This window comes from Heterodontus francisci, chromosome 34 (assembly GCF_036365525.1).
Source record: "Heterodontus francisci isolate sHetFra1 chromosome 34, sHetFra1.hap1, whole genome shotgun sequence".
In the NCBI taxonomy this organism is placed as follows: domain Eukaryota; kingdom Metazoa; phylum Chordata; class Chondrichthyes; order Heterodontiformes; family Heterodontidae; genus Heterodontus; species Heterodontus francisci.
This window is the reverse complement of record NC_090404.1, coordinates 11551071-11573839: the sequence shown is the minus strand read 5'-3', so window position 1 is coordinate 11573839 and position 22769 is coordinate 11551071. Positions and strand designations below refer to the sequence as shown.

Sequence of the window (22769 nt, the reverse complement as noted above, 5' to 3'; positions counted from 1 at the left end):
GCCTCCTGTGTTGGTCTTTTTGTAGCATCGGTTTGAGCTGGAGTGAGGAGGGAGGAGCAGCGGCTGGGTTTAACCCCAAGTACTTTTGAGCCCAATGGGGCCCATCAATGTTAGGTGTGGGACTGTCAAAGGAGGTAGATTCTAGGGAGATTAGGTTCCTAAACAGACATTGTCCATACAGTGTAAAGATTGTGTTTTAGGAACAAATATTTCTGTCGAGGCTTTTAATCCATTTACATATGCAGATTTGTTTTTACTTTATTCTCGGTATATGGACGTCACAAGCATTAGATGAAAGGAAGTGGCTTATAAGGTTGCCAGAAAAAGTGGTAAGCTTGAGGATCGGGAGCAATTTAGAACCAGCAAAGGATGACCGAGAAACTGATGGGGAAAAGAGAATATGAATGCAAGCTGGAGAGAAACATAAAGGCAGACTGTAAAAGCTTCTTAAGGTATCTGAAAAGGAAAAGTTTAGCAAGAACAAATGTGGGTCCATTACAGACAGACAGAGGAGAATTTATAATGGAGAATCGGGAAATGGTAGAGAAACTAAACCATTACTTTGTGTCTGTCTTCACAGAGGAAGATACAGAAAATCTCCTACAAATACTAGGGAACCAAGGGACTTGTTAAAATGAGGAACTGAAAGAAATTAGTATTAATAAAGAGGTACTACTGAAAAAAATTAACTGGATTGATAAATCCTCTGGATCAGATGAGCCGCATCCCAGAGTGTTGAAGGAGGTGGCTATAGAGATAGTGGATGTATTGGTGATTATCTTTCAAAATTCTATAGATTCTGGAAAGGTTTCTGCAGACTGGAAAAGTAGCAAATGTAAACCCACTGTTTAAGAAAGGAGGGAAAGAGAAAACGGGGAACTACAGACCTGTTTGACATCAGTAGTAGGAAAAATATTATAATCTGTTATAAAGGAGGTGATAACCAGACATTTAGAAAATAATGATCCGATTGGGCAGAGTCAACATGGTATTATGAAAGGGAAATCATGTTTGACAAACCTGTTGGAGTTTATTTGTGGATTTTACTTGTAGCATAGATAAAGGAGAACCAGTAGATGTGGTGTATTTGGATTTTCAGAAGGCTTTTGATAAGGTCTCACACAGGAGGTTAGTAAACAAAATTAAAGCACGTGGGATTGGGGGTAATATACTGCTATGGATTGAGAATTGGTTAACAGACAGAAACAGAGTAGGAATAAACAGGTCATTCTCAGGATGGCGGGCTGTTACTAGTGGCGTACCGCAAGGATCAGTGCTGGGGCCACAGTTGTTCTCAATCTACATAAATGATTTGGTTGTGGGGACCAAATGTCATATTTCCAAATTTGCTGGTGACACAAAACTAGGTGGGAATGGAAGTTGTGAGGAGGTTGCAAGGAGGCATCAAGCGGATTTGGACAGGCTATGTGAATGGACAAGAACATGGCAGATGGAATATAATGTGAATAAGTGTGAAGTTATCCACTTTGGTAGAAAAAACAGAACGACAGGGTATTTCTTAAATGGTGGTAAGTTGGGAAGTGTTGATGTCCAAAGGGACCTGGGCGTCCTTGTTCACTAAAAGCCAGCATGCAGGTGCAGCAAGCAATTAGGAAGGCAAATGGTATGTTGACCTTCATTGCAAGAGGTTTTGAGTACAGGAGTAAAGATGTATTGCTTCAACTGTATAGAGCTCTGGTGAGATCGCACCTGGAGTATTGTGTACAGTTTTGGCCTCCTTATATAAGGAAGGATATACTTGCCATAGAGGGAGTGCAATGGAGGTTCACCAGAATAATCCCTGGGATGGCGGGATTGTCTTATGAGGAGAAATTGCAGAAACTGAGCCCGTGATCTCTAGAGTTTCGAAGAATGAGAGGCGATCTCATTGAAACTTACAAAATTGTTACGGGGCGTGACAGTGTGCATGTAAATAGGATGCTTCCCCTGGTTGGTGAGTCTAGAACCAGGGGACATAGTCTCAGAATAAGGGGTAGGCCATTTAAGTCTGAGATGAGGAATTTCTTCACTCAGAGGGTGGTGAAACATTGGAATTCTCTACCCGAGAGGGCTGTGGAAGCTCAATCATTGAGCATGTTCAAGACAGAAATCAAGAGATATCTGGATACTAATGACATCAAGAGATATGGGGATAGCACGGGAAAGTGGCATTGAGGTAGATGATCAGCCATGATCTATCTGAATAGGGGAGCAGCCTCGATGGACTGAATGGCCTATTCCTATTTCCTATGTTCCTACGGGAAGTGTCCTTGAGTTTCCAAATGGATCAGGATGTACACTCCAGTGGACTGAGATGCCCTGCCATGTCTTTATTTATGGGACTATTAATTGGCTTAACTAGAATAAACTGAAGATTTAAATAAAGACACTTTAGCTGCTCACTTGTCAGCTGCTTCCTTTGTGCTGATGTCACTTTATATTATAGGGAGTTAAATGTTTTACTGAACAATTATCTATATATCCAATTTTCATTTACTGAAAATTCAGAACCCTTTATTGTCACTATCGCTTGTGATTTAACTTTATCCTCTAGATCTGATTAATTGAACGCTGACTGTAATTATATGAGAAGTTATCAAATTTACTTCAGTTTTATGCAAATTAACAGATCAAGTCTTATTCTGTAGTTGATTAATGTGGAGACCAGATTAGTACACAGTTCTGTAACTGAAGAAAAACTTCCCCAAAGAACCACATGGTTACTGGGATGCCAAAAAGGGGAAATTAAAGCAGTACTGGCACCCAGAAAAAGACAATTTCATTAAGTTTTAGGATTCATGAATGAATGAGAATGAATGAGAGAAATGCATGGTTTTCTGTATCTTATATTTTCTCTCAACCCTTTTAATGAAATGTGCCTTTTCTCAAATCGCATTTCATTCCCCTGGGTGTGAAGGTGTCATGCAGGCCCCCACCTGCCAAGAATGAGGCACATTAACTCCGCCACAAACTTTAGCCGGCACAGACACGATGGGCCAAGTGGCCTCTTTCTGTGCCTTAAACGTTCTATGATTCTATAGTTCCCTGGCTGTCAGTGGGGTGGGAGTGGGTGGTGTCTAACTAGTGTTTTTACAGTTTCAGCATAATCACTCTGCTCTTATACTTTAAAAAAAAATCGTTCATGGGATGTGGGCATCGCTGGTTCGGCCAGCATTTATTGCCCATCCCTAATTGCCCTTGAGAAACTGAGTGGCTTGCTGGGCCATTTCAGAGGGCAAATAAGAGTTAACTTGCTGTGGGTCTGGAGTCACATGTAGGCCAGACCAGGTAAGTACAGCAGATTTCCTTCCCAGAAGAACATTAGTGAACCAGATGGGTTTTTACAACAATCAACAATGGTTTCATGGTCACCATTAGACTAGCTTTTTAATTCCAGAATTATTCATTGAATTCAAACTTCACCATCTGCTGTGATTCAAACCCATGTCCCGAGCATTAGTCTGGACCTCTGGATTACGAATCCAGTGACATTACCACTACACCACCACCTCCACTAATAAAGGAAAGTATCCCAGGTGCCTTCTTGACCACTTTATCTACTTGTTCTTCTACCTTCAGCGATCTGTGGACATACACTCCAAGGTCTCTATGTTCCTCCACACTTTACAGAATTCTACCACTTACTGTGCATTCTCTTGCCTTGTTTGCTCTCCCCAAATGCATTAACCCCACACTTCTCCAGGTTGAATTGCATTTGCCAATTTTCTGTACACCTGACCAGTCCACTGATATCTTGCTGGAGTCTACAGCTTTCTTCCTCACCACTGTCATCCACACGACCAATTTTTGTATCATCCGCAAACTTCTTAATCACGGCCCCGTACAGAAGTGTAAATCATTGATATATACCAAGAAAAGCAGGCGGCCTAGTACGGAGCCCGGTGGAAACCCAACTAGAAACAGGCTTCCCGTCATGATTCAGCCCTGGATGTGATTAATAGTAGCAGTAACAGCAGACTCCAATCCCTGCAGTCACTTGTGAACTTGCTGGTGGCTCAGCAGATTATTTGAACTAGCAAATCCCTTCCCACACGCAGAGCAGGTGAACGGCCTCTCCCCAGTGTGAACTCGCTGGTGTGTCAACAGATTGCTTTAACTTTTAAATCTCTTCTCACAGTGAGAACACTCAAAAGGTCTCTCATCAGTGTGAACGAGTTGATGTACAGTGAGGTGGGATGTTACCTGTTAGTGTCAGTATCTGTTGACTACTACCCTTTGCTTCCTGTCACTGAGCCAATTCGAGATCCAACCTGCCACATTCCCCTGTATCCCATGATACTGACCAGTCTGCCATGTGGGACCTTGTCAAATGCCTTACTAAAATCTCTGTAGACCACATCCACTGCACTACCCTCATCAATCCTCCTTGTTACTGCCTCAAAAAACTCAATTAAGTTAGTAAGACATGACCTTCCCTTAACAAATCCATGTTGACTATCTCTGATTAATCCGTGCCTTTCATCCTATCATACATTAACGGAACTTCAGATCCTAACACGGGGTGTAAGAGGAGCAGCAGCAGAACTCCCCGGTCTGTCGGTCGGTGAGGTGAACGAATGAATCTCTTCCCACATACACAACATTTCAACAGCCTCTCTGCAGCAAAAATGCCCTGACCATGCATCAAATCTTTTCAACTTTTAGAGCCTGTGTGTTATTAGATTGGAAAACTGAATAAATCCATTTGCACACTTGAACTCAGTTATTGCAGCATTGAAGGAAGCCATTCAGCCCATTGAGTCCATGCTGGCTCTCTGTAAAGCCATCCAGTCAGTCCCACTCCACCACTCTATATGCCCGTAGCCCTGCAAGTTTATTTTCTTCAAGAGTCTACCCTATCCAAACCAGTCATAATCTTGTACACCTCTATTAAATCTCCCCTCAATCTACTTTGCTCCAAGACCTACAGCAGCTTCTCCAACCTGGCCTTGTAGCTAAAATCCCTCATCCCTGGAGCCATTCTGGTAAATCTCCTCTGCACCCTCTCAAGGACCTTCAAATCCTTCCTAAAATATGGTGTTCAGAACTGGAAGCAATACTCTAGTTGGAGCCTAACCAAAACTTTATAAAAGGTTCAGCACAACTTCCCTGCTTTTGCACTCAATGCTTCTATTTCTGAAGCCCAAGATCCCATATGCTTTGCTAGCTAACGTTTCAATATGTCCTGGCATCTTCAAAGATCAATGCGTTTGAACCCTCAGGCCCCTCTGTCCCTGTACACTCTTTACAACTGTGCCATTAAGTATATATTAACTCTCCCTAGTCCTTCTGACAAAATGCATCACCTCACACTTCTCTGTATTAAATGCCATCTGCCACTTGTCTGCTCATTCTGCTAGCCTATCCATGTCCTGTTGCAGTCGACTGGTGTCATCCTCAGTTTGCTATCATCTGCAAATTTTGAAATTTTACTCTGCATTCCAATATCCAAGTTGTTTATTAATACCAAAAAAGCAGTGGTCCTAGCACCGACCCTTGGGCAAAACCACTGACTACCATCCTCCAGACTGAAAAACAGCCATTTACCACAACTCATTGTTTCTATCCTAAAGCCAATTTTTTTTATCCGGGCTGACACTGACCCTCCTATTCCATAAGCCTCAATTTTGTTAACCAGCTTTTTATGTGGTGCTTTGTCAAATGCTTTCTTAAAATCCATATTGTTATGAGGTTTCAAATTTTTTGTTAAAACTTGAGAATCTGTATTTTAAAAACTGAAAAAGGATTCCATGGATGCTGTAATCTTCAGAAGCTGAACTTTGGGTGTTTTTCTTAAAACGAAGGTCAACAGAGGGTTGACCAGTACTGGACAGCATTTGATTTCAGGTAAACACAACAGGGGTGTTCTAACCTGAAGGGGCAGATGTTTACAAGGAAATGACAGACCACAATACATAGCTGTCACAGGATTGTTGCTGAACTTTTCTTTAGTTTCATTTTGAACTGTTAAAAAGCCAGTTGGTTTGGCTATGGGGGAGTTGGTGTTTGCTTATTGACCTGCCAGGAGAATGGAAGAAAATCCAGACAACTGTTACCTATCTTTGAAGAATCCCTGTCCTTGAAAAGCAAATCCTATATGAAGTTGTACTGTTGCCTCCTGTATTTTGAAGAAATCCTGAATGTTTGCAGAAACCTTGCATCTTTAAAACAACTTTACATCGAATGTGTGAGATCTGAAACCTTTGTTGCTGCACACCGATGTGAAGCCTTCTGTAGCTGAATTTCTTTGAACGCCTAACCAAACAGCCTGTTCATCAAAAAGATTCCTAGTGGCAACCACCTATTCATTTTTGGGACACCTCACCAAAACAAAGGACTTCCATATCTTCTCTTCAGTATAAGTTATTTTTTTTATTCCTTCTATTTCTTTGTAACAGCTGTAAACAAAAATCCTTTACTTTTCTGTTTAACCATTTGTGTATGTGAGTGTGTGTGTGTGTGAGGGCTAGAATAAAAATAAGGGGCTTTCATATTTCAATTCACTTGTATGTTTTACTTTATTATTGGATTAAAACTTGGGGTATAATAAATGGATAATTTTGTTGTTTATTAAAGAAACCTGGTTGGTGGGCTTTATTCTGGGGAAAAGTAGAGTCTCTGATTGATTGTTTCTGTAAGTGGGAAGATCTAAAAATATATGTTGTGACCTGTGGAGAAGTGGGACTGAATTAACAGTGCACTCCTCCCGCCTCGATTGTAACAATATAGTCAACATCCACAGCATTCCCTTCATCAACCTTCTCTGTTATTTCATCAAAAAAACTCAATTAGATTAGTCAAACATAATTTGCCTTTTACAAAGCCCTGCTGGCTTTCCTTAATTAACACAAAACTCTCCAAGTGTTGATTTTTCTTCCCTGATTACCGTTTCTAAAACCTTACCCACCACTGATGTTAAACTGACCGGCCTGTAGTTACTAGGAATGTCCTTACACCCTTTCTTGAGCAAGATTGTCACATTTGCCACTCTCCAATTGCCTGGCACCTCCCTCTACATAGGGAAGATTGGAAGAATACAGCAAGTCCTTCCATAATCTCCACTCCCACTTCCTTTAGCAACCTGGGACCCAAGCCATCCAGACCAGGCGACTTCTCTAGCCTAAGCATAGCCAGCCTTTCCAGTACATCCTGCCTATCAATTTTCACCCCATTCATTACCTTGACCATCTCTGCTTCTACTGATATTTTGTCAGCAGCCTCTTCTTCAGTAAACACCGACAAAGTACTCATTAAATATTCTAGCCTTGCCCTGTGCCTCTAAGCATATATTACCCTCATTGTCCTGAATGGGCCCCACTCCACCTCTTACTACCCGTTATTTACATATGAACTACTGTCTCCCTCTGGTGTGACTGTGCTGCTGTGTTAGTAAATAGCAGGAAGAATGAGCAGAAGACACAAGCTAAACGATACAATTTTAAAGGGGGTACAAAAAGGACAGGCCTGTGTTGTTTGGGTACAAATCTTTGAAGGTGGCAGGACAGGTTAACAAAGCATTTAATAAAGTATATGGGAACCTGGACTTGATAATTAGTGACATTGTGTACAAAGGCCAGGCAGTTGCACTGAACCTATACAAAATTGCCTCTGCGGCTTCTCTCCCTGAACCTCACCACCTCTCTTTCCTTCTTTAAGATGCTACTTAAAACTGACCTCTTTAACTAAGCTTCTGATCAACTGCCCTCATATCTCTTTGTGACTGTGTCAAACATCACTTTATAACACTCCTGTGAAAAGCCTTGGAACGTTTTATGCATTAAAGGTGCTACATAAATACAAATTGGTGTTGTTGATTTGGACACATCATCGTTCCTTTATCATCATTGGGTGAAAATCCTGTAACTCCTTACCTAACAGCATTCTGGGAGCACCTTCACCACACGGACTGCAGCGGATCAAGAAGGAGGCTCAACATCAGCTTCTCAATGGACAACTGGAGATTGAGAATATGTGCTGGTCTTGCTCATGACATCCACATCCTGAGAAAGAGGTAAAAAAAAAAAATCTGTACATGTAAAATGGATTAAAACCGCTACAGAAATACTTGTTACTAAAACAATACTCTTTTACATTGAGAGACATAGGAGCAGGAGTAGACCATTCAGACCGCTGAGCCTGCTCCACTATTCAGTTAGATCATGGCTGATCCTCGAAGTAAACAGATGAATTGACAGCGCAAATAGAAATAAATAAGTATGATCTGCTAGCCATTACAGAGACATGGCTGTAGGACGACATAGATTGGGACCTGAATATTGAAGGGTACGTGGCATTTAGGAAGGACAGGAAGCTAGGAAAAGGTGGAGGGGTCGCTCTGTTAATTAATGATGGTATTAGTGCAATAGAGAGGGATGACCTAAGTTCAGGAAACCAGGATGTAGAAGCAGTTTGGGTAGAGATAAGAAATCATAAAGGCAAGAAGTCACTTGTGGGAGTGGTGTACAGGCCACCTAACATTAACCACACTGTGGGACAGGGTATAAAGGAAGTATAAATGGCAGCTTGGCAGAAAGATACAGTGATAATTTTGGGGGATTTAATCTACACGGACTGGAAAAAAATCAGATGGGCAGAGGTAGCCTAGATGAGGAGTACATAGAATGTTTTGGGGATAATTTCTTGGAACAATACGTTCTGGAGCCAACCAGAGAGCAGGCTATACTAGACCTGGTATTGTGCAACGAGATAGGATTAATTAATGACCTCATAGTTAAGGCGCCCCTAAGTAGCAGCGATCATAATATGATTGAATTTTACATTCAGTTTGAGGGAGAGAAGAGTGGTTCCAAGGCTAGCATTTTTAACTTAAATAAGAGCAATTATGAGGGCATGAAAGCGGAGCTAGCTAAAGTGAACTGGAAAATCAGGTTAAGGGATAGGTTAATAGAGATGCAGTGGCAGACATTTAAGGGGATATTTCAGAATACACAGAATAGATAAATTTCAACGAGAAAGAAAAATTCCAAGGGTGGAATCCATCATCCATGGTTAACTAAAACAGTTAAAGATAGTATCATACTTAAAGAAAAAGCCTATAATTGCGCAAAGATGGGCAAGAAGAATGGACAGAATATAAAAGACAGCAAAGAATGACTAAAAGATTGATAAGGAAGGTAAAATTAGACTATGAGGGAAAGCTAGCTAGAAATGTAAAGACAGATAGTAAGAGTTTCTAAAGATATTTTAAAAAGAGTTAACCAAGTGAGCATTGGTCCTAAAGAGAGTGAGTCTGGGGAATTAATAATGGATAATAAAGGAAATGGCAGATGAATTAAACAGATATTTTGCATGAGGATACAAGTAACATCCCAATATTTGCTGTAAGTCAGAAAATGGGAGGGAGGAACTCAGGAAAATTACTATCACCAGGGAAGTGGTACTGAACAAATTGTTGGAGCTGCGGGCTGACAGGTCCCAGGATCCTGGTGCGTTAGTTTCAATTTTCCAAAATTCCCGAGAATCAGGGAAGGTTCCTTTAGATTGGAAGAAAGCGAATGTAACTCCTTTATTCAAAAAGGGAGGGAGACAAAAAGCAGGACACTACAGGCCAGTTAGCTTAACATCTGTCTTAGGGAAAATGTTAGAAGCTATTATTAAAGATGTTATAGCAGGGCATTTAGAAAAATTCAAGGTAATCAGGCAGTCAACATGGTTTTGTGAAAGGGAAACCATGTTTAACCAATTTATTGGTGTTCTTTGGGGAGTTACATGTGCTGTGGATAAAGGGGAACCAGTGGATGCATTGTACTTAGATTTGCAGAGTCCGCGGTTCAAGCTGTTTCCGTACTCACTTCCTGGCTCCAATGCTGCGCATGCAGCCCCTACTCCTCCCCGCGCGCTGGGCTCCTGCAACAATGGGACGGGTTCCACCGTGTGGTGTATTCTGGAGGATAATACCCACCATTGAAAGGAGTTCATCGAAGGTGGCTTTAATCTGCTGAGATGGGAGTGGGAAACGCCAGGAACGAAATAAACAAGATGCAGAAAAATACAAGAGCCTGTGGCCCCGCGCAACATAGAGCAGGTTCACTCGCCGGAGGCTCGCTAGGTCACAGCAAACACCATGAATGATCAGAATAAGGAAACCGTTCAGAAAACTATCAATAGGAATCTTCAGCTGAACACGTCACTCATTCATAAAGGGAGAGTAGGGGTCATGCAGTTAAAGGTGCAAACACAGCTTCCCCCTTCTGAATGTTTCTTACAGGAGTAGTCCATTCATCCCCTTGAGCCTGCTCCGCCATTTAATAAGACCGTGGCTGATCTGATTGTGGTCTTAACTCCACTTTCCTGCCTTACACCCAGCCCCTATAAACCTTGACTTCCTTGTAGATCACAGTGCTACTGCTTACCTATGGGATTGTGTAGATAATCAATGGGATGGTATGTGGCAAGCACACATCAACAAAATAAGGAATTAATGGAAACACATTACAAGTTCTTCATTATCTACAGATCAAATGTCCGTTGTATAATTGTACCGCTAGCAGTGGACCATTCGGCCCCTCAAACCTGCTCCGCCATTCAATACGATCATGACTGATTGTCTGACTTAACTCCACTTTCCCGAGTGCTCCCCATATCTCTTGATTCCGTGAGAGACCAAAACTCTGTCTGTCTCAGCTTTAAATATATTCAATGATGGAGCATCCACAACCCTCTGGTGCAGAGAATTCCAAAGATTCACAACCCTGAGTGAAGAAATTTTTCTTCATCTCAGTCCTGAATGATTGGCCCTTTATCCTGAAAGTGTGCCCCAACCCCCCCACCACTTCTAGATTCCCCCACAAGGGCAAACATCCTCTCAGTATCTACCCTGTCAAGCCCCCTCAGAATCTTATATGTTTCAATAAGATCACCTCTCAATCTTTTCTGAACTCCAATGAGTATAGGCCCAACTTGCTCAACCTTTCCTCATAAGGCAGCCTGTTCATCCCAGGAATCAACCTTGTGAACCTTCTCTGAACTGCCTCCTATGCAAGTATGTCCCTCCTTAAATAAGGAGACCAACACTGTGCACGCTACTCAAAGTGCGGTCTCACCAATGCCCTTTAAGAGTTGTAGCAATACTTTCCTACTTTTATACTCCCTCCCCATTGCAATAAAGGCCAATATTTCATTTGCCTTCCTGATTACTTTCTGTTCCGACATGCTAACTTTTTGTTTCCTCTACGAGGTCACCTAGATCTGTCTGTACCACAGCATTTTGTAGTTTCTCCATTTAAGCAATATTTTGCTTTTCTATTCTTCCTCCCAAAATGGATAACCTCACATTTTCCCACATTATACTGCATCTGCCAAATTTTTGCCCATTCACTTAACGTATCTATATCTCTTTACAGACTCTGTGTCCTCCTCACAACTTGCATTCCTCCCTGTCTTTGCATCGTGCGCAAATTTAGCTCCAATGCACTTGGTCCCTTCATCCAAGTCATTAATACAGATTGTGAATGGTTGAGGCCCCACCACCGGTCTCTGTGGCACTCCACCAGTTAGTTTGCCAACCTGAAAATGACTCATTTATCCCAACTCTCTGTTTCCTGTTAGTTAGCTAATCCTCTATCTATTTTTATTTATTTTTTATTTGATTTTGAGATACAGCACTGAAACAGGCCCTTCGGCCCACCGAGTCTGTGCCGACCATCAGCCACCCATTTATACTAATCCTACACTAATTCCATATTCCTACCACATCCCCACCTGCCCCTATATTTCCCTACCACCTACCTATACTAGGGTCAATTTATAATGGCCAATTTACCTATCAACCTGCAAGTCTTTGGCATGTGGGAGGAAACCGGAGCACCCGGAGGAAACCCACGCAGACACAAGGAGAACTTGCAAACTCCACACAGGCAGTAGCCAGAATTGAACCCGGGTCGCTGGAGCTGTTAGGCTGCGGTGCTAACCACTGCGCCGCCCTGTGCTAATATATTACCCTCAACACTATGAGCTCTTGCGTAGTAAACTTTTAAGTGGCACTTTATCAAATGCCTTTTCGAAATCCAAATACACTACATCTACTGGTTCCCTTTATACACCCTGCTCGCTCCATCCTCAACTCTAATAAATCTGTCAAACACGATTTCCTTTTCATAAAACTATGCTGACTCTGCTTGATTGCATTATGAATTTCTAAATGTTCTGCTGCTACTTTCTTAATGATGGATTCCATGGAAAGATGTAGGAGCAACAGGGTGGTGGTGATAGGAGATTTTAATTTTCCCAACATTGACTGGGATTCGCTTAATGTTAGAGGTCCAGATGGAGCAGAATTTGTAAGGAGCATCCAGGAGGGTTTTCTAGAGCAGTATGTAAATAGTCCAACTCGGGAAGGGGCCATACTGGACCTGGTGTTGGGGAATGAGCCCGGCCAGGTTGTTGAAGTTTCAGTAGGGGACTACTTTGGGAATAGTGATCACAATTCCGTAAGCTTTAAAATACTCATGGACAAAGACGAGAGTGGTCCTAAAGGAAGAGTGCTAAATTGGGGGAAGGCCAACTATACCAAAATTCGGCAGGAGCTGGGAAATGTAGATTGGGAGCAGCTGTTTGAAGGTAAATCCACATGTGATATGTGGGAGGCTTTTAAAGAGAGGTTGATTAGCGTGCAGGAGAGACATGTTCCTGTGAAAATGAGGGATAGAAATGGCAAGATTAGGGAACCATGGATGACAGGTGAAATTGTGAGACTAGCTAAGAGGAAAAAGGAAGCATACATAAGGTCTAGGCGGCTGATGAAAGACGAAGCTTTGAAAGAATATCGGGAATGTAGGACCAATCTGAAACGAGGAATTAAGAGGGCTAAAAGGGGTCATGAAATATCTTTAGCAAACAGGGTTAAGGAAAATTCCAAAGCCTTTTATTCATATATAAGGAGAAAGAGGGTAACTAGAGAAAGGATTGGCCCACTAAAGGACAAAGGAGGAATGTTATGCTTGGACTCAGAGAAAATGGGTGAGATTCTAAACGAGTACTTTGCATCGGTATTCACCGAGGAGAGGGACATGACGGATGTTGAGGTTAGGAACAGATGTTTGATTACTCTAGGTCAAGTCGGCATAAGGAGGGAGGAAGTGTTGGGTATTCTAAAGGGCATTAAGGTGGACAAGTCCCCAGGTCCGGATGGGATCTATCCCAGGTTACTGAGGGAAGCGAGAGAGGAAATAGCTGGGGCCTTAACAGATATCTTTGCAGCATCCTTAAACACGGGTGAGGTCCCGGAGGACTGGAGAATTGCTAATGTTGTCCCCTTGTTTAAGAAGGGTAGCAGGGATAATCCAGGTAATTATAGACCGGTGAGCCTGACGTCAGTGGTAGGGAAGCTGCTGGAGAAGATACTGAGGGATAGGATCTATTCCCATTTGGAAGAAAATGGGCTCATCAGTGATAGGCAACATGGTTTTGTGCAGGGAAGGTCATGTCTAACCAACTTAATAGAATTCTTTGAGGAAGTGACAAAGTTGATTGATGAGGGAAGGGCTGTCGATGTCATATACATGGACTTCAGTAAGGCGTTTGATAAGGTTCCCCATGGCAGGCTGATGGAGAAAGTGAAGGCGCTTGGGGTCCAAGGTGTACTAGCTAGATGGATAAAGAACTGGCTGGGCAACAGGAGACAGAGAGTAGCAGTAGAAGGGAGTTTCTCAAAATGGAGACGTGTGACCAGTGGTGTTCCACAGGGATCCGTGCTGGGACCACTGTTGTTTGTGATATACATTAATGATTTGGAGGAAAGAATAGGTGGACTGATTAGCAAATTTGCAGACGACACTAAGATTGGTGGAGTAGCAGATAGTGAAGGGGACTGTCAGAGAATACAGCAGAATATAGATAGATTGGAGAGTTGGGCAGAGAAATGGCAGATGGAGTTCAATCAGGGCAAATACGAGGTGATGCATTTTGGAAGATCCAATTCAAGAGTGAACTATACAGTAAATGGAAAAGTCCTGGGGAAAATTGATGTCCAGAGAGATTTGGGTGTTCAGGTCCACTGTTCCCTGAAGGTGGCAACGCAGGTAAATAGAGTGGTCAAGAAGGCATACGGCATGCTTTCCTTCATCGGACGGGGCATTGAGTACAAGAGTTGGCAGGTCATGTTACAGTTGTATAGGACTTTGGTTCGGCCACATTTGGAATACTGCGTACAGTTCTGGTCGCCACATTATCAAAAGGATGTGGATGCTTTGGAAAGGGTGCAGAGGAGGTTCACCAGGATGTTGCCTGGTATGGAGGGCGCTAGCTATGAAGAGAGGTTGAGTAGATTAGGATTATTTTCATTAGAAAGACGGAGGTTGAGGGGGGACCTGATTGAGGTGTACAAAATCATGAGAGGTATAGACAGGGTGGATAGCAAGAAGCTTTTTCCCAGAGTGGGGGTTTCAATTACTAGAGGACACGAGTTCAAAGTGAAAGGGGAAAAGTTTAGGGGGGATATGCGTGGAAAGTTCTTTACGCAGAGGGTGGTGGGCACCTGGAACGCATTGCCAGCGGAGGTGGTAGATGCGGGCACGATGGAGTCTTTTAAGATGTATCTAGACAGATACATGAATGGGCAGGAAGAAAAGAGATACAGAAGCTTAGAAAATAGGCGACATGTTTAGATAGAGGATCTGGATCGGCGCAGGCTTGGAGGGCCGAAGGGCCTGTTCCTGTGCTGTAATTATCTTTGTTCTTTGTTTCTTTGACAGATGTTAGGTTAACTGGTCTATAGTTTCCTGCTTTCTGTCTCCCTCCTTTCTTGAATAGGGGCATTATATTTGCAGTTTTCCAATCCGCTGAGACCTTTCCAGAATCGAGGGAATTTTTGAACATTACAACCAATGCATCCACTATCTCTCATTAGAGTCAATTACGGCATAGGAGGAGACCATTCAGTCCATCGAGTCCATATTATCTCTCCAGATCATCCAGTCAGTTCCACTCCCCAACTCAATCCCTGCAGCCCTGCAAGTTTATTTCCTTCAAGTGCCTTTGCAGCCATTTCTTTTAAAACCCTTGGATGCAGGCCATCTGGTCCTGGCGACTTTCCTCCCTCCCATTTACACCTTGCTAATCTATTATTGTTGGGATGTTTATAGTGTCCTCCACCGTGAAGACCGATGCAAAATATTGGTTTAAATTATCTGCCATTTCCCTATTCCCTGTCACTAATTCCCCAGTCGCATCCTCTAAGGGTCCCACACTTACTTGAGCTACTCTCTTCCTTTTTATATACCTGTAGAAGCTCTCACTGTTTGTTTTTATATTTCTTGCCAATTTACACTCTCTCTATTAGTTTTTAGTCATCTGCTGCTGGTTTCTAAAAAAATTCCCAATCCTCTGGCCTACCACGAGCTTTTGCCGCTTTATACACCTTTGTTTTTGATTTGATACTCTCCTTAACTTACTTTGTTATCCACGGGTCTACTTGTGATTACCAACATTCAGAGCTTACACAATCTCATCCTCGAGCTACAGAACAGACTTTCTCCTGTCAATATAGAGCTGTTCATCTTTTGTTCAATACATTTGCTGAGTAGATTTAAATTTAAAATGAGATTGCAGACACCATGGTCTATTCACACATGATTGAGAGATGCTGTGGGACACATGCTAAGTCCAGTAAGGGTTACGGACATCATAAATAAAACACAACTGTCAGAATGAACATGGTTCAATCCTGCATGTGATTAACAACAGCAATAACAGCAGAATCCAACCTCTGCAGGCACTTATGAACTTGCTGGTGTCTCAGCAGGTTCGATGACTCTGTGAATTTCTTCCCACACGTGGAGCAGGAGAACGGCCTCTCCCCGGTGTGAATACATTGGCGTCTCAGCAGATCATTTGTGCTTTTAAAGCTTTTCTCAGTCAGAACATTGAAAGGGTCACTCAGAGTGAACTCGTTGGTGTGTCAGCGGATTGGATGACTGAGTGAATCCCTTCCCGCACACAGAGCAGGTGAACGGCCTTTCCCTTGTGCGAGTGTGCTGGTGTACAGTGAAGTCAGATGATCGCCTGAACCCAGCCCCGCAGTGAGGACACCTGAACGGCCTCTCGCCAGTGTGAACATTTTGATGACACATCAGTTCCCCATACCTTTTATAGCACTTTTTGCAGTCAAAGCATTTAAAAGGTCTTTCATCAGTTTGAACTCGCTGGTGCTTCAGCAGGTTGGATGAATCAGTGAATCCCTTCCCACAGTCAGAGCAGGTGAATGGCCTCTCCCCAGTGTGAACTCGCTGGTGCGTCAGCAGATTGGATGACTGAGTAAATCCCTTCCCACAGTCAGTGCAGGTGACCGGTTTCTCCCCAGTGTGACCTCGCTCGTGTGATTGCAGGTGGGATGGTACCCTGAACCTCTTCCCACAGTGAGAGCAGCTGAAAGGTGTGGCACCAGTGTGAATGTGCTGGTGCTCCATCAGTGCACACAGGCTTTTAAAGCTCTTTTCACGGTCGGAGCCTTTACACACTCTGTCAGCGTGAACACACTAGTGTCACCAGTGCAGATGACCAAGTAAATCCCTTCCCACACATGGACCATATCAATGGCCTCTCCCAGTGTGAACTCGCTGGTGTGTCAGCTGATTGGATGGCTGCGCAAATCTCTTCCCACACGGAGCAGGTGAACGTCCACTCCCTGGTGTGAATGTGTCAATGAATTTTCAGCTCAGACAGGTAATTAAATCCTTTGATGCAGTCCTCACATTTCCACGGTTTCTCCCTGGTGTGTCCACGCTTGTGTTTCACCAAGTCAGATAATCGGCTGAAGTCTCATCCACACACAGAACACGTGTCTGGTTTTTCTTCACTGTGAATGGTGCTTTTTGCTTCTTTGTTCAAAGGTCGATGATATACAGATTCTGATGAATCGAGTGACTGTCAGATCTTGATGTGATGCTGGATTTGAGTTCCTTCTAATACCCTGTAAAATAATGAATTTAAAACAGGAAAAAGGGAACATGTGAAAGAACCCACAAAAACACAAAGACAGGTTGTGTAATTGAGCTGAATCAATCTGGTAATTTGTGGGGCCGGCATCAGGAAAAAGTGACCATGGAAGCTGCTGGATTATCATAAAAACCCAAATGGTTCACTAATGTCCTTCTGATTCGTGGTCTAAGAGCTGCCGAGACACGGGTGTTGTTCTCCTCCAGTTAGTTGTTTAATTGCCCTTCACCATTCGCGGCTGGATGTGGCAGGACTGAAGAGCTTAGATCTGATCCATTGGTTATGGGATCGCTTCGCATGCTGCTTATGCAGTCTGGTGCGCAAGTAGTCCTGGGTTGTACATCTCATTTTGAGTTATGCCTGGTGCTGCTCCTGGCATGCCCTCCTGCACTCTTCATTGAACCAGGGTTGATCTCCCGGCTTGATGGTAATGGTAGAGTGGGGGATATGCCGGGCCATGAGGTTACAGATTGCGGTTGAGCACAAGTCTGCTGCTGATGGCCCACAGCACCTCATGGATGCCCAGTTCTGCACTGCTAGATCTTGTTGAAATCTATTCCATTTAGCATGGTGGTGGTGCCACACAACACGATGGAGGGTATCCTCAATGTGAAGGTGGGACTTCATCTCCACAGGGACTCTGCATGGTCACTCCTACCAATACTGTCATGAACAGATGCATCTGCGGTGGGCAGATTGGTGAGGATGAGGTCAAGTATGTTTTTCCCTCACCACCTGCCGCATACTCAGTCTAGCAGCTATGTCCCTTAGGACTCGGCCAACTCGATCAGTAGTGTTGCCGCTGAGTCACTCTTGGTGATGGACATTGAAGTTCCCACCCAGAGTCCATTTTACGCCCTTTCCACCCTCAGTGCTTCCTCCAAGTCGTGTTCAAAATGGAGGAGTACTGACTCAACAGCTGAGGGAGGGCAGTAGGTGGTAATCAGCAGGAGGTTTCCTTACCCATGTTTGACCTGATGTCATGAGGTTTCATGGGGTCCAGAGCTGATGTTGAGGACTCCCAGGGCAACTCCCTCCCGACTGTATACCACTGTGCCGACACCTCTGCTGGGTCTGTCCTGCCGGTGGGACAGGACATACCCGGGTATGGTGATGGCAGTGTCTGGGACTTTGTCTGTAAGGTATGATTCCGTGAGTATGACTATATCAGGCTGTTGCTTGACCAGTCTGTAGGACAGCTCTCCCAACTTTGGCACAAGCCCCCAGATGTTAGCTGTTGGTGCACTCTTATGTTTGTAAGCTCTGTCCCTTCCTGTCACAGCCTGGTTACCAATATCTGTATCACTACCCTGCACTGTAGCCTTGTCCTTTCTCTTTAACTTTTCAAATCTCCCTTCACTTGGACCCTCACGCCACCACACCCTGCCAACCTATTTAGTTTTAAAGCCCTCTCTGCAGCCCAACATTGGCTCCAACACAGTTCAGATGAAGACCATGCCAACAGTACAGCTCCCTCTTTCTCCAGTACTGTTGCCAGTGAGCCATGAACCAAAACCCATTTCTCCCACACCAATTTTTGAGTCATACATTCAACACTCTGATCCTATTTACCCTAAGCCAATTTGCTTGTGGCTCAGAATCATAGAATTGTAAAGTTTAAGGCACAGAAAGAAGCCACTTGGCCCATCGTGTCTGTGCCGGTTGAAAAACAATCCACCTATTCTAATGCCACCTTCCAGCATTTGGTCCTGCAGCTTACGGCACTTGAGGTGCATATCCAGACTCTTCAGGCAGTGAGTTCCAAACCATCACCGTCCTCTGGCTGAAAAAGTTTTTCCTCATCTCCCCTCTAATGTTTCTACCAATCACTTTAAATCTATGCCCCCCCTCGTCACTGATCTCTCTTCTAAGGTGAATAAACCCTTCACCTCCACTCTATCCAGGCCCCTCACAACTTTGTACATTTCAATCAGATGTCCCCTCAGCCTTCTCTGTTCCAAGGAGAACAATCCCAGCCTATCTAATCTTTCCTCATTGCTGCACTTTTCCAATCCTGGCAACATCCTCATAAATCTCCTCTGTACCCTCTCTAGTGCAATTACATCCTTTCTATAATGAGGCGACCAGAACTGCACACAGTACTCAAGCTGCAGCCTAACCAATGAGTTATACAGTTCCAGCATAACCTCCCTGCTCTTGTATTCTATACCTCGACTAATAAAGGAAAGGATTCCATATGCCTTCTTAACCACTTTATCGACCTGTCCTGCTATCTTCAGGGATCTGTGGACATTCCCTCCAAGGTCCCTTACTTCCTCTACACTTCTCACCATTTTCCCATTAATAGTGTATTCCTTTGCCTTGTTTGACCTCCCCAAATGCATCACCTCACACTTCTCCAAGTGATTTCCATTTGTCACTTTTCTGCCCATCTGACCGGACCATCAATATCTTCCTGCAGCCTACAGCTATCCACCACACGGCCAATCTTTGTCCGCAAAATTCTTGATCATGCCCCCTACATTTACGTTCAAATAATTAATATACACAACAAAAAGCACGGGACCAAGCAATGAGGCCTGAGGAACACGGCTGGAAACACCCCTCCAGTCGCTAAAACAGCCATCAACAATTACCCTTTGTTTCCTACCACTGAGCCAATTTTGTATCCACCTTGCTGCATTTCCCTGTATCCCACGGGATTTTGTTTTTTTAACCAGTCTGCCATGTGGGACCCAGAGATTATTACCTTTGTGGATCTTCTTTTTAAATTTAGTCCCTAGCTGCTCATACTCCCTCAGCAGAACCTCTTTCTTAGTCCTCCCTATGTTGTTGGCACAAACATGGACCACGACAACTGGATCTTTCCCCTCCCACTCCAACTTCTTCAGCCCCAAGGAGATGCCCTTAATCCTGGCTCTGGGCAGACAACGCAGCCTTTGGGATTCATGCTCTCAGCTGCAAAGAACAGTATTTCTCCCCCTAACTATACTGTCCTCGACTACAACAACATTCGCTTTTACTCCCCCCACTTGAATGGTCCCCTGCAGCATGTTACTGTGGTTAGTTTTCTCATCCACCCTGCAGTCCCTGCTCTTGTCCACGCAAGCTGCAAGAACCTCAAACCTCTTGGACAAGTGCAAGGTCTGAGGTTCCTCCAGTGCTACCTTCTGAATCCCCATACCTGCCTCACTTGCCTGTCCCTGATCACGGACCAAATCTGAAGTACCTATCCTAAGGGGTGTGACTGCCTCCTGGAACAAAACATCCAGGTAACTTTCCCCCTCCCTGATGCATCGGTATCCGAATTTCAGATTCTAGTTCATCAACTCTGAGATGAAGCTCTCCGAGCTGCAAACACTTACTGCAGATGTGGCTGCAGTGGATCACACTGGTATCCACCAGCTCCCACATGCCACAGCTGCAAAACATCACCTACCCTGCCATCTCTATTGTGCTTTATTTAATTAATTAGGTTTCAAGTTTAGAAATATCACTAATAATGTGTAGTTTATTTTAAAGTAGTTGAACTAATGAACCTACAAATGTAACTTAATACTTACATCTCCCCAATACCAGTTTAAACTACTGACCCAGTTTAGAAAGGGAAAAAATTAAAACTCACCAACCAGTCACCTACCTTTTCCCTAACTAATGCCTCTGGGATTCAGCTCTCCGCTCTCACTGCCTCCGGCTCCCTCTCTTGGATCACTGCTTGTTCCATCAAACACCAGAACAGCACCTCCTCCTGCACTGCACCAAATTCCCACATTTAGCAAATTCCCAAGTTCAGCCCTCTGTCTCGCAGTCAAGCAGATTTTTGTGCTGCTTACTTTGTGTATCCACAAAAGCTCCTGTATTTATACTGGCTAGAATTCCAGAGAGACCTAAGTCAGGCCCTGCTGATTAGGGAAACAGTTTTAACTTGCGACCTAAGTAAATAACTGCAGCTGACACTAGCAGGCAGCTTGTTTACCACTGGCTAAGACTGAAAGGAACTACAATTTAATGTTAAAGTCAAGTTAAACACGAAATGGCAACTTGACAAGATTTTAGAAAATCAACCCTTGAAATTCCCAAATTCTCCTATTAAACACTCTGTCACACAGCACTCAGTCGTGGCTCTGCTACACTAATCCAGAGGCTGAAAGTTCAAATCCCGTCATGGCAGTGTGAGAATTGGAAGTCAAAATCTGGAAATAAAAAAGCTGGTTGTCAGCAGAAGTGACCATGAAGCTGCTGGATTGCCGGAGAACATTCATTGAGACAGCACCTTTCCTGACCTCAGGATGTTCCAAAGTGCTTTACAGCCAATTAGGGGCCTTTAAAATGAGTACGCACTCCTGTAATATAGGATAATGTGGGCAGCCCAAGCTGTGCACGGAAAGATCCCGCAAAGAGATAAAGGACCAAATAGCATAAAATTGGGTTTGTTAATGTCCCTTGAAGCCCACCCACTGGAGACACCAAAACCCATCCAAGCTCAGTAATTATCAACCAGGTTTTCTCGCACCCATTGCCTCCCCCTCAAAGGCTGTGACATTAAAATCCCCGTGTTTGAGTGTTTTGGGTGGCCCCAGTCAGAGTGGTGTCCTCCCCAGGAGAGGGGCCTGCCAGCTACCGCCTCCCACTCGAGCCCCAGGCTCTCTCCGCGGCCTTGCTCCTGGCCGCTCACCTGCTGCTGCTCAGCTCGAGCTCGTTGGCCCACCTGCGCCGGCACGCGCCGTTACCAAGCCCCGCCCCCGCAGCCATGGCAACGCCGGCGACCGTTAACCGTTTCCCGCTCAAACTTCGATTCGAAAAAAAATCCACCACGCGCCCCCGACAACCGTCACTCGCGCATGCGCACCGGCTGTGGTTGGGGCTGAAACGTCAGACGGCCTCGGTGATTTGCAAACCCCGCCCCCATCTTTGCTCAGGGAACGTCCGCTCCAAGGACATTCAGCTAGGCGAAATGAAGCTGCGTTGCTCCACAGAAAGATGGAAGCCACGTCCTGTAAGACGTTTGACAATATGACTTATTTTGTAAAAAAAAAGTCTTTATTCTTTCCCAGTTGTTATGGACCACATTTGTAGTTCTTCTTGGGCAAATATTATGCAGGTATATTTTCATTTTACTGCTGGCTTACTTTTACCCTTTAGCCACCCCTTACAAAGATGGCCGAAGTCGCTGAACCTTCCCTTGCGGCTGCCGGAATTCCCAGGGAGCCCAGTACGCAGACGCAGAGTTAGACTGTGGCTGGAGCATGCGCAGTGTCACTTTGATCAGAGCTGTGCGAATGCTGGAGACGCTTTCGCAGCGGGTGAGAGTCGGCGGGACGCAGGCGAGGAATGGAGCCGGCGGGTGGGCGGCAAGGCTTCAGAAACACCTGGTGATGGCCGCAAGCCCCGAATAATAATCTCCAGGTCCCGCGTTTCCAGTTCCGGGGCTTTTTCCCGGGAACGGGCCCATCTATCTCTAAAACCACCATTTTGTTTGAGCGGGGAGCAGAGCGCATGCGCGACCATCTTGGTGACGACACAGAGTAGGCGGGGCTTCAGGTCCCAATGACCAGGAGAGAAAATCATTGACTCATTGATTTGATTCTCACTCTGCACACAGAGGCTGGAGAACTGAACCCAGCCAGAGTCGATGTTTTTGGATTTTAGCACAGGGAGGAGGGAGAATGTGCGGGACGGGGATTTACAGCTTTGGGGAAAACAAGAGAGGAAAATATGTTCCATAGAAACTAGAATTGTCTGTTCTGAATTTCTATCCTGTACTTACAGTGATGACTGTTGTAAACTCCTTTTATAGGGTATTAGAAGGGGAGGATTTCAGAATGGGAAACTTAAAACTAAACATGTCAAGATAT

The 22769-nt window shown here is 44.2% G+C and overlaps 1 protein-coding gene and 1 pseudogene across 1 annotated transcript; both read right to left on the bottom strand.

Moving 5' to 3' along the window:
- LOC137348636 (zinc finger protein 850-like) overlaps nt 1–21754 on the bottom strand; it is a 163077-nt pseudogene extending 141323 nt beyond the window's left edge.
- LOC137348634 (zinc finger protein 436-like) lies at nt 15677–16424 on the bottom strand. The gene is made up of 2 exons (XM_068013907.1): nt 15895–16424; nt 15677–15863 (listed from the first exon to the last, which is right to left on the bottom strand). Exons 1-2 carry the CDS (start codon nt 16422–16424, stop codon nt 15677–15679), a joined length of 717 nt encoding a protein of 238 aa, XP_067870008.1.
- Nucleotides 21755–22769: the final 1015 nt, after the last annotated feature.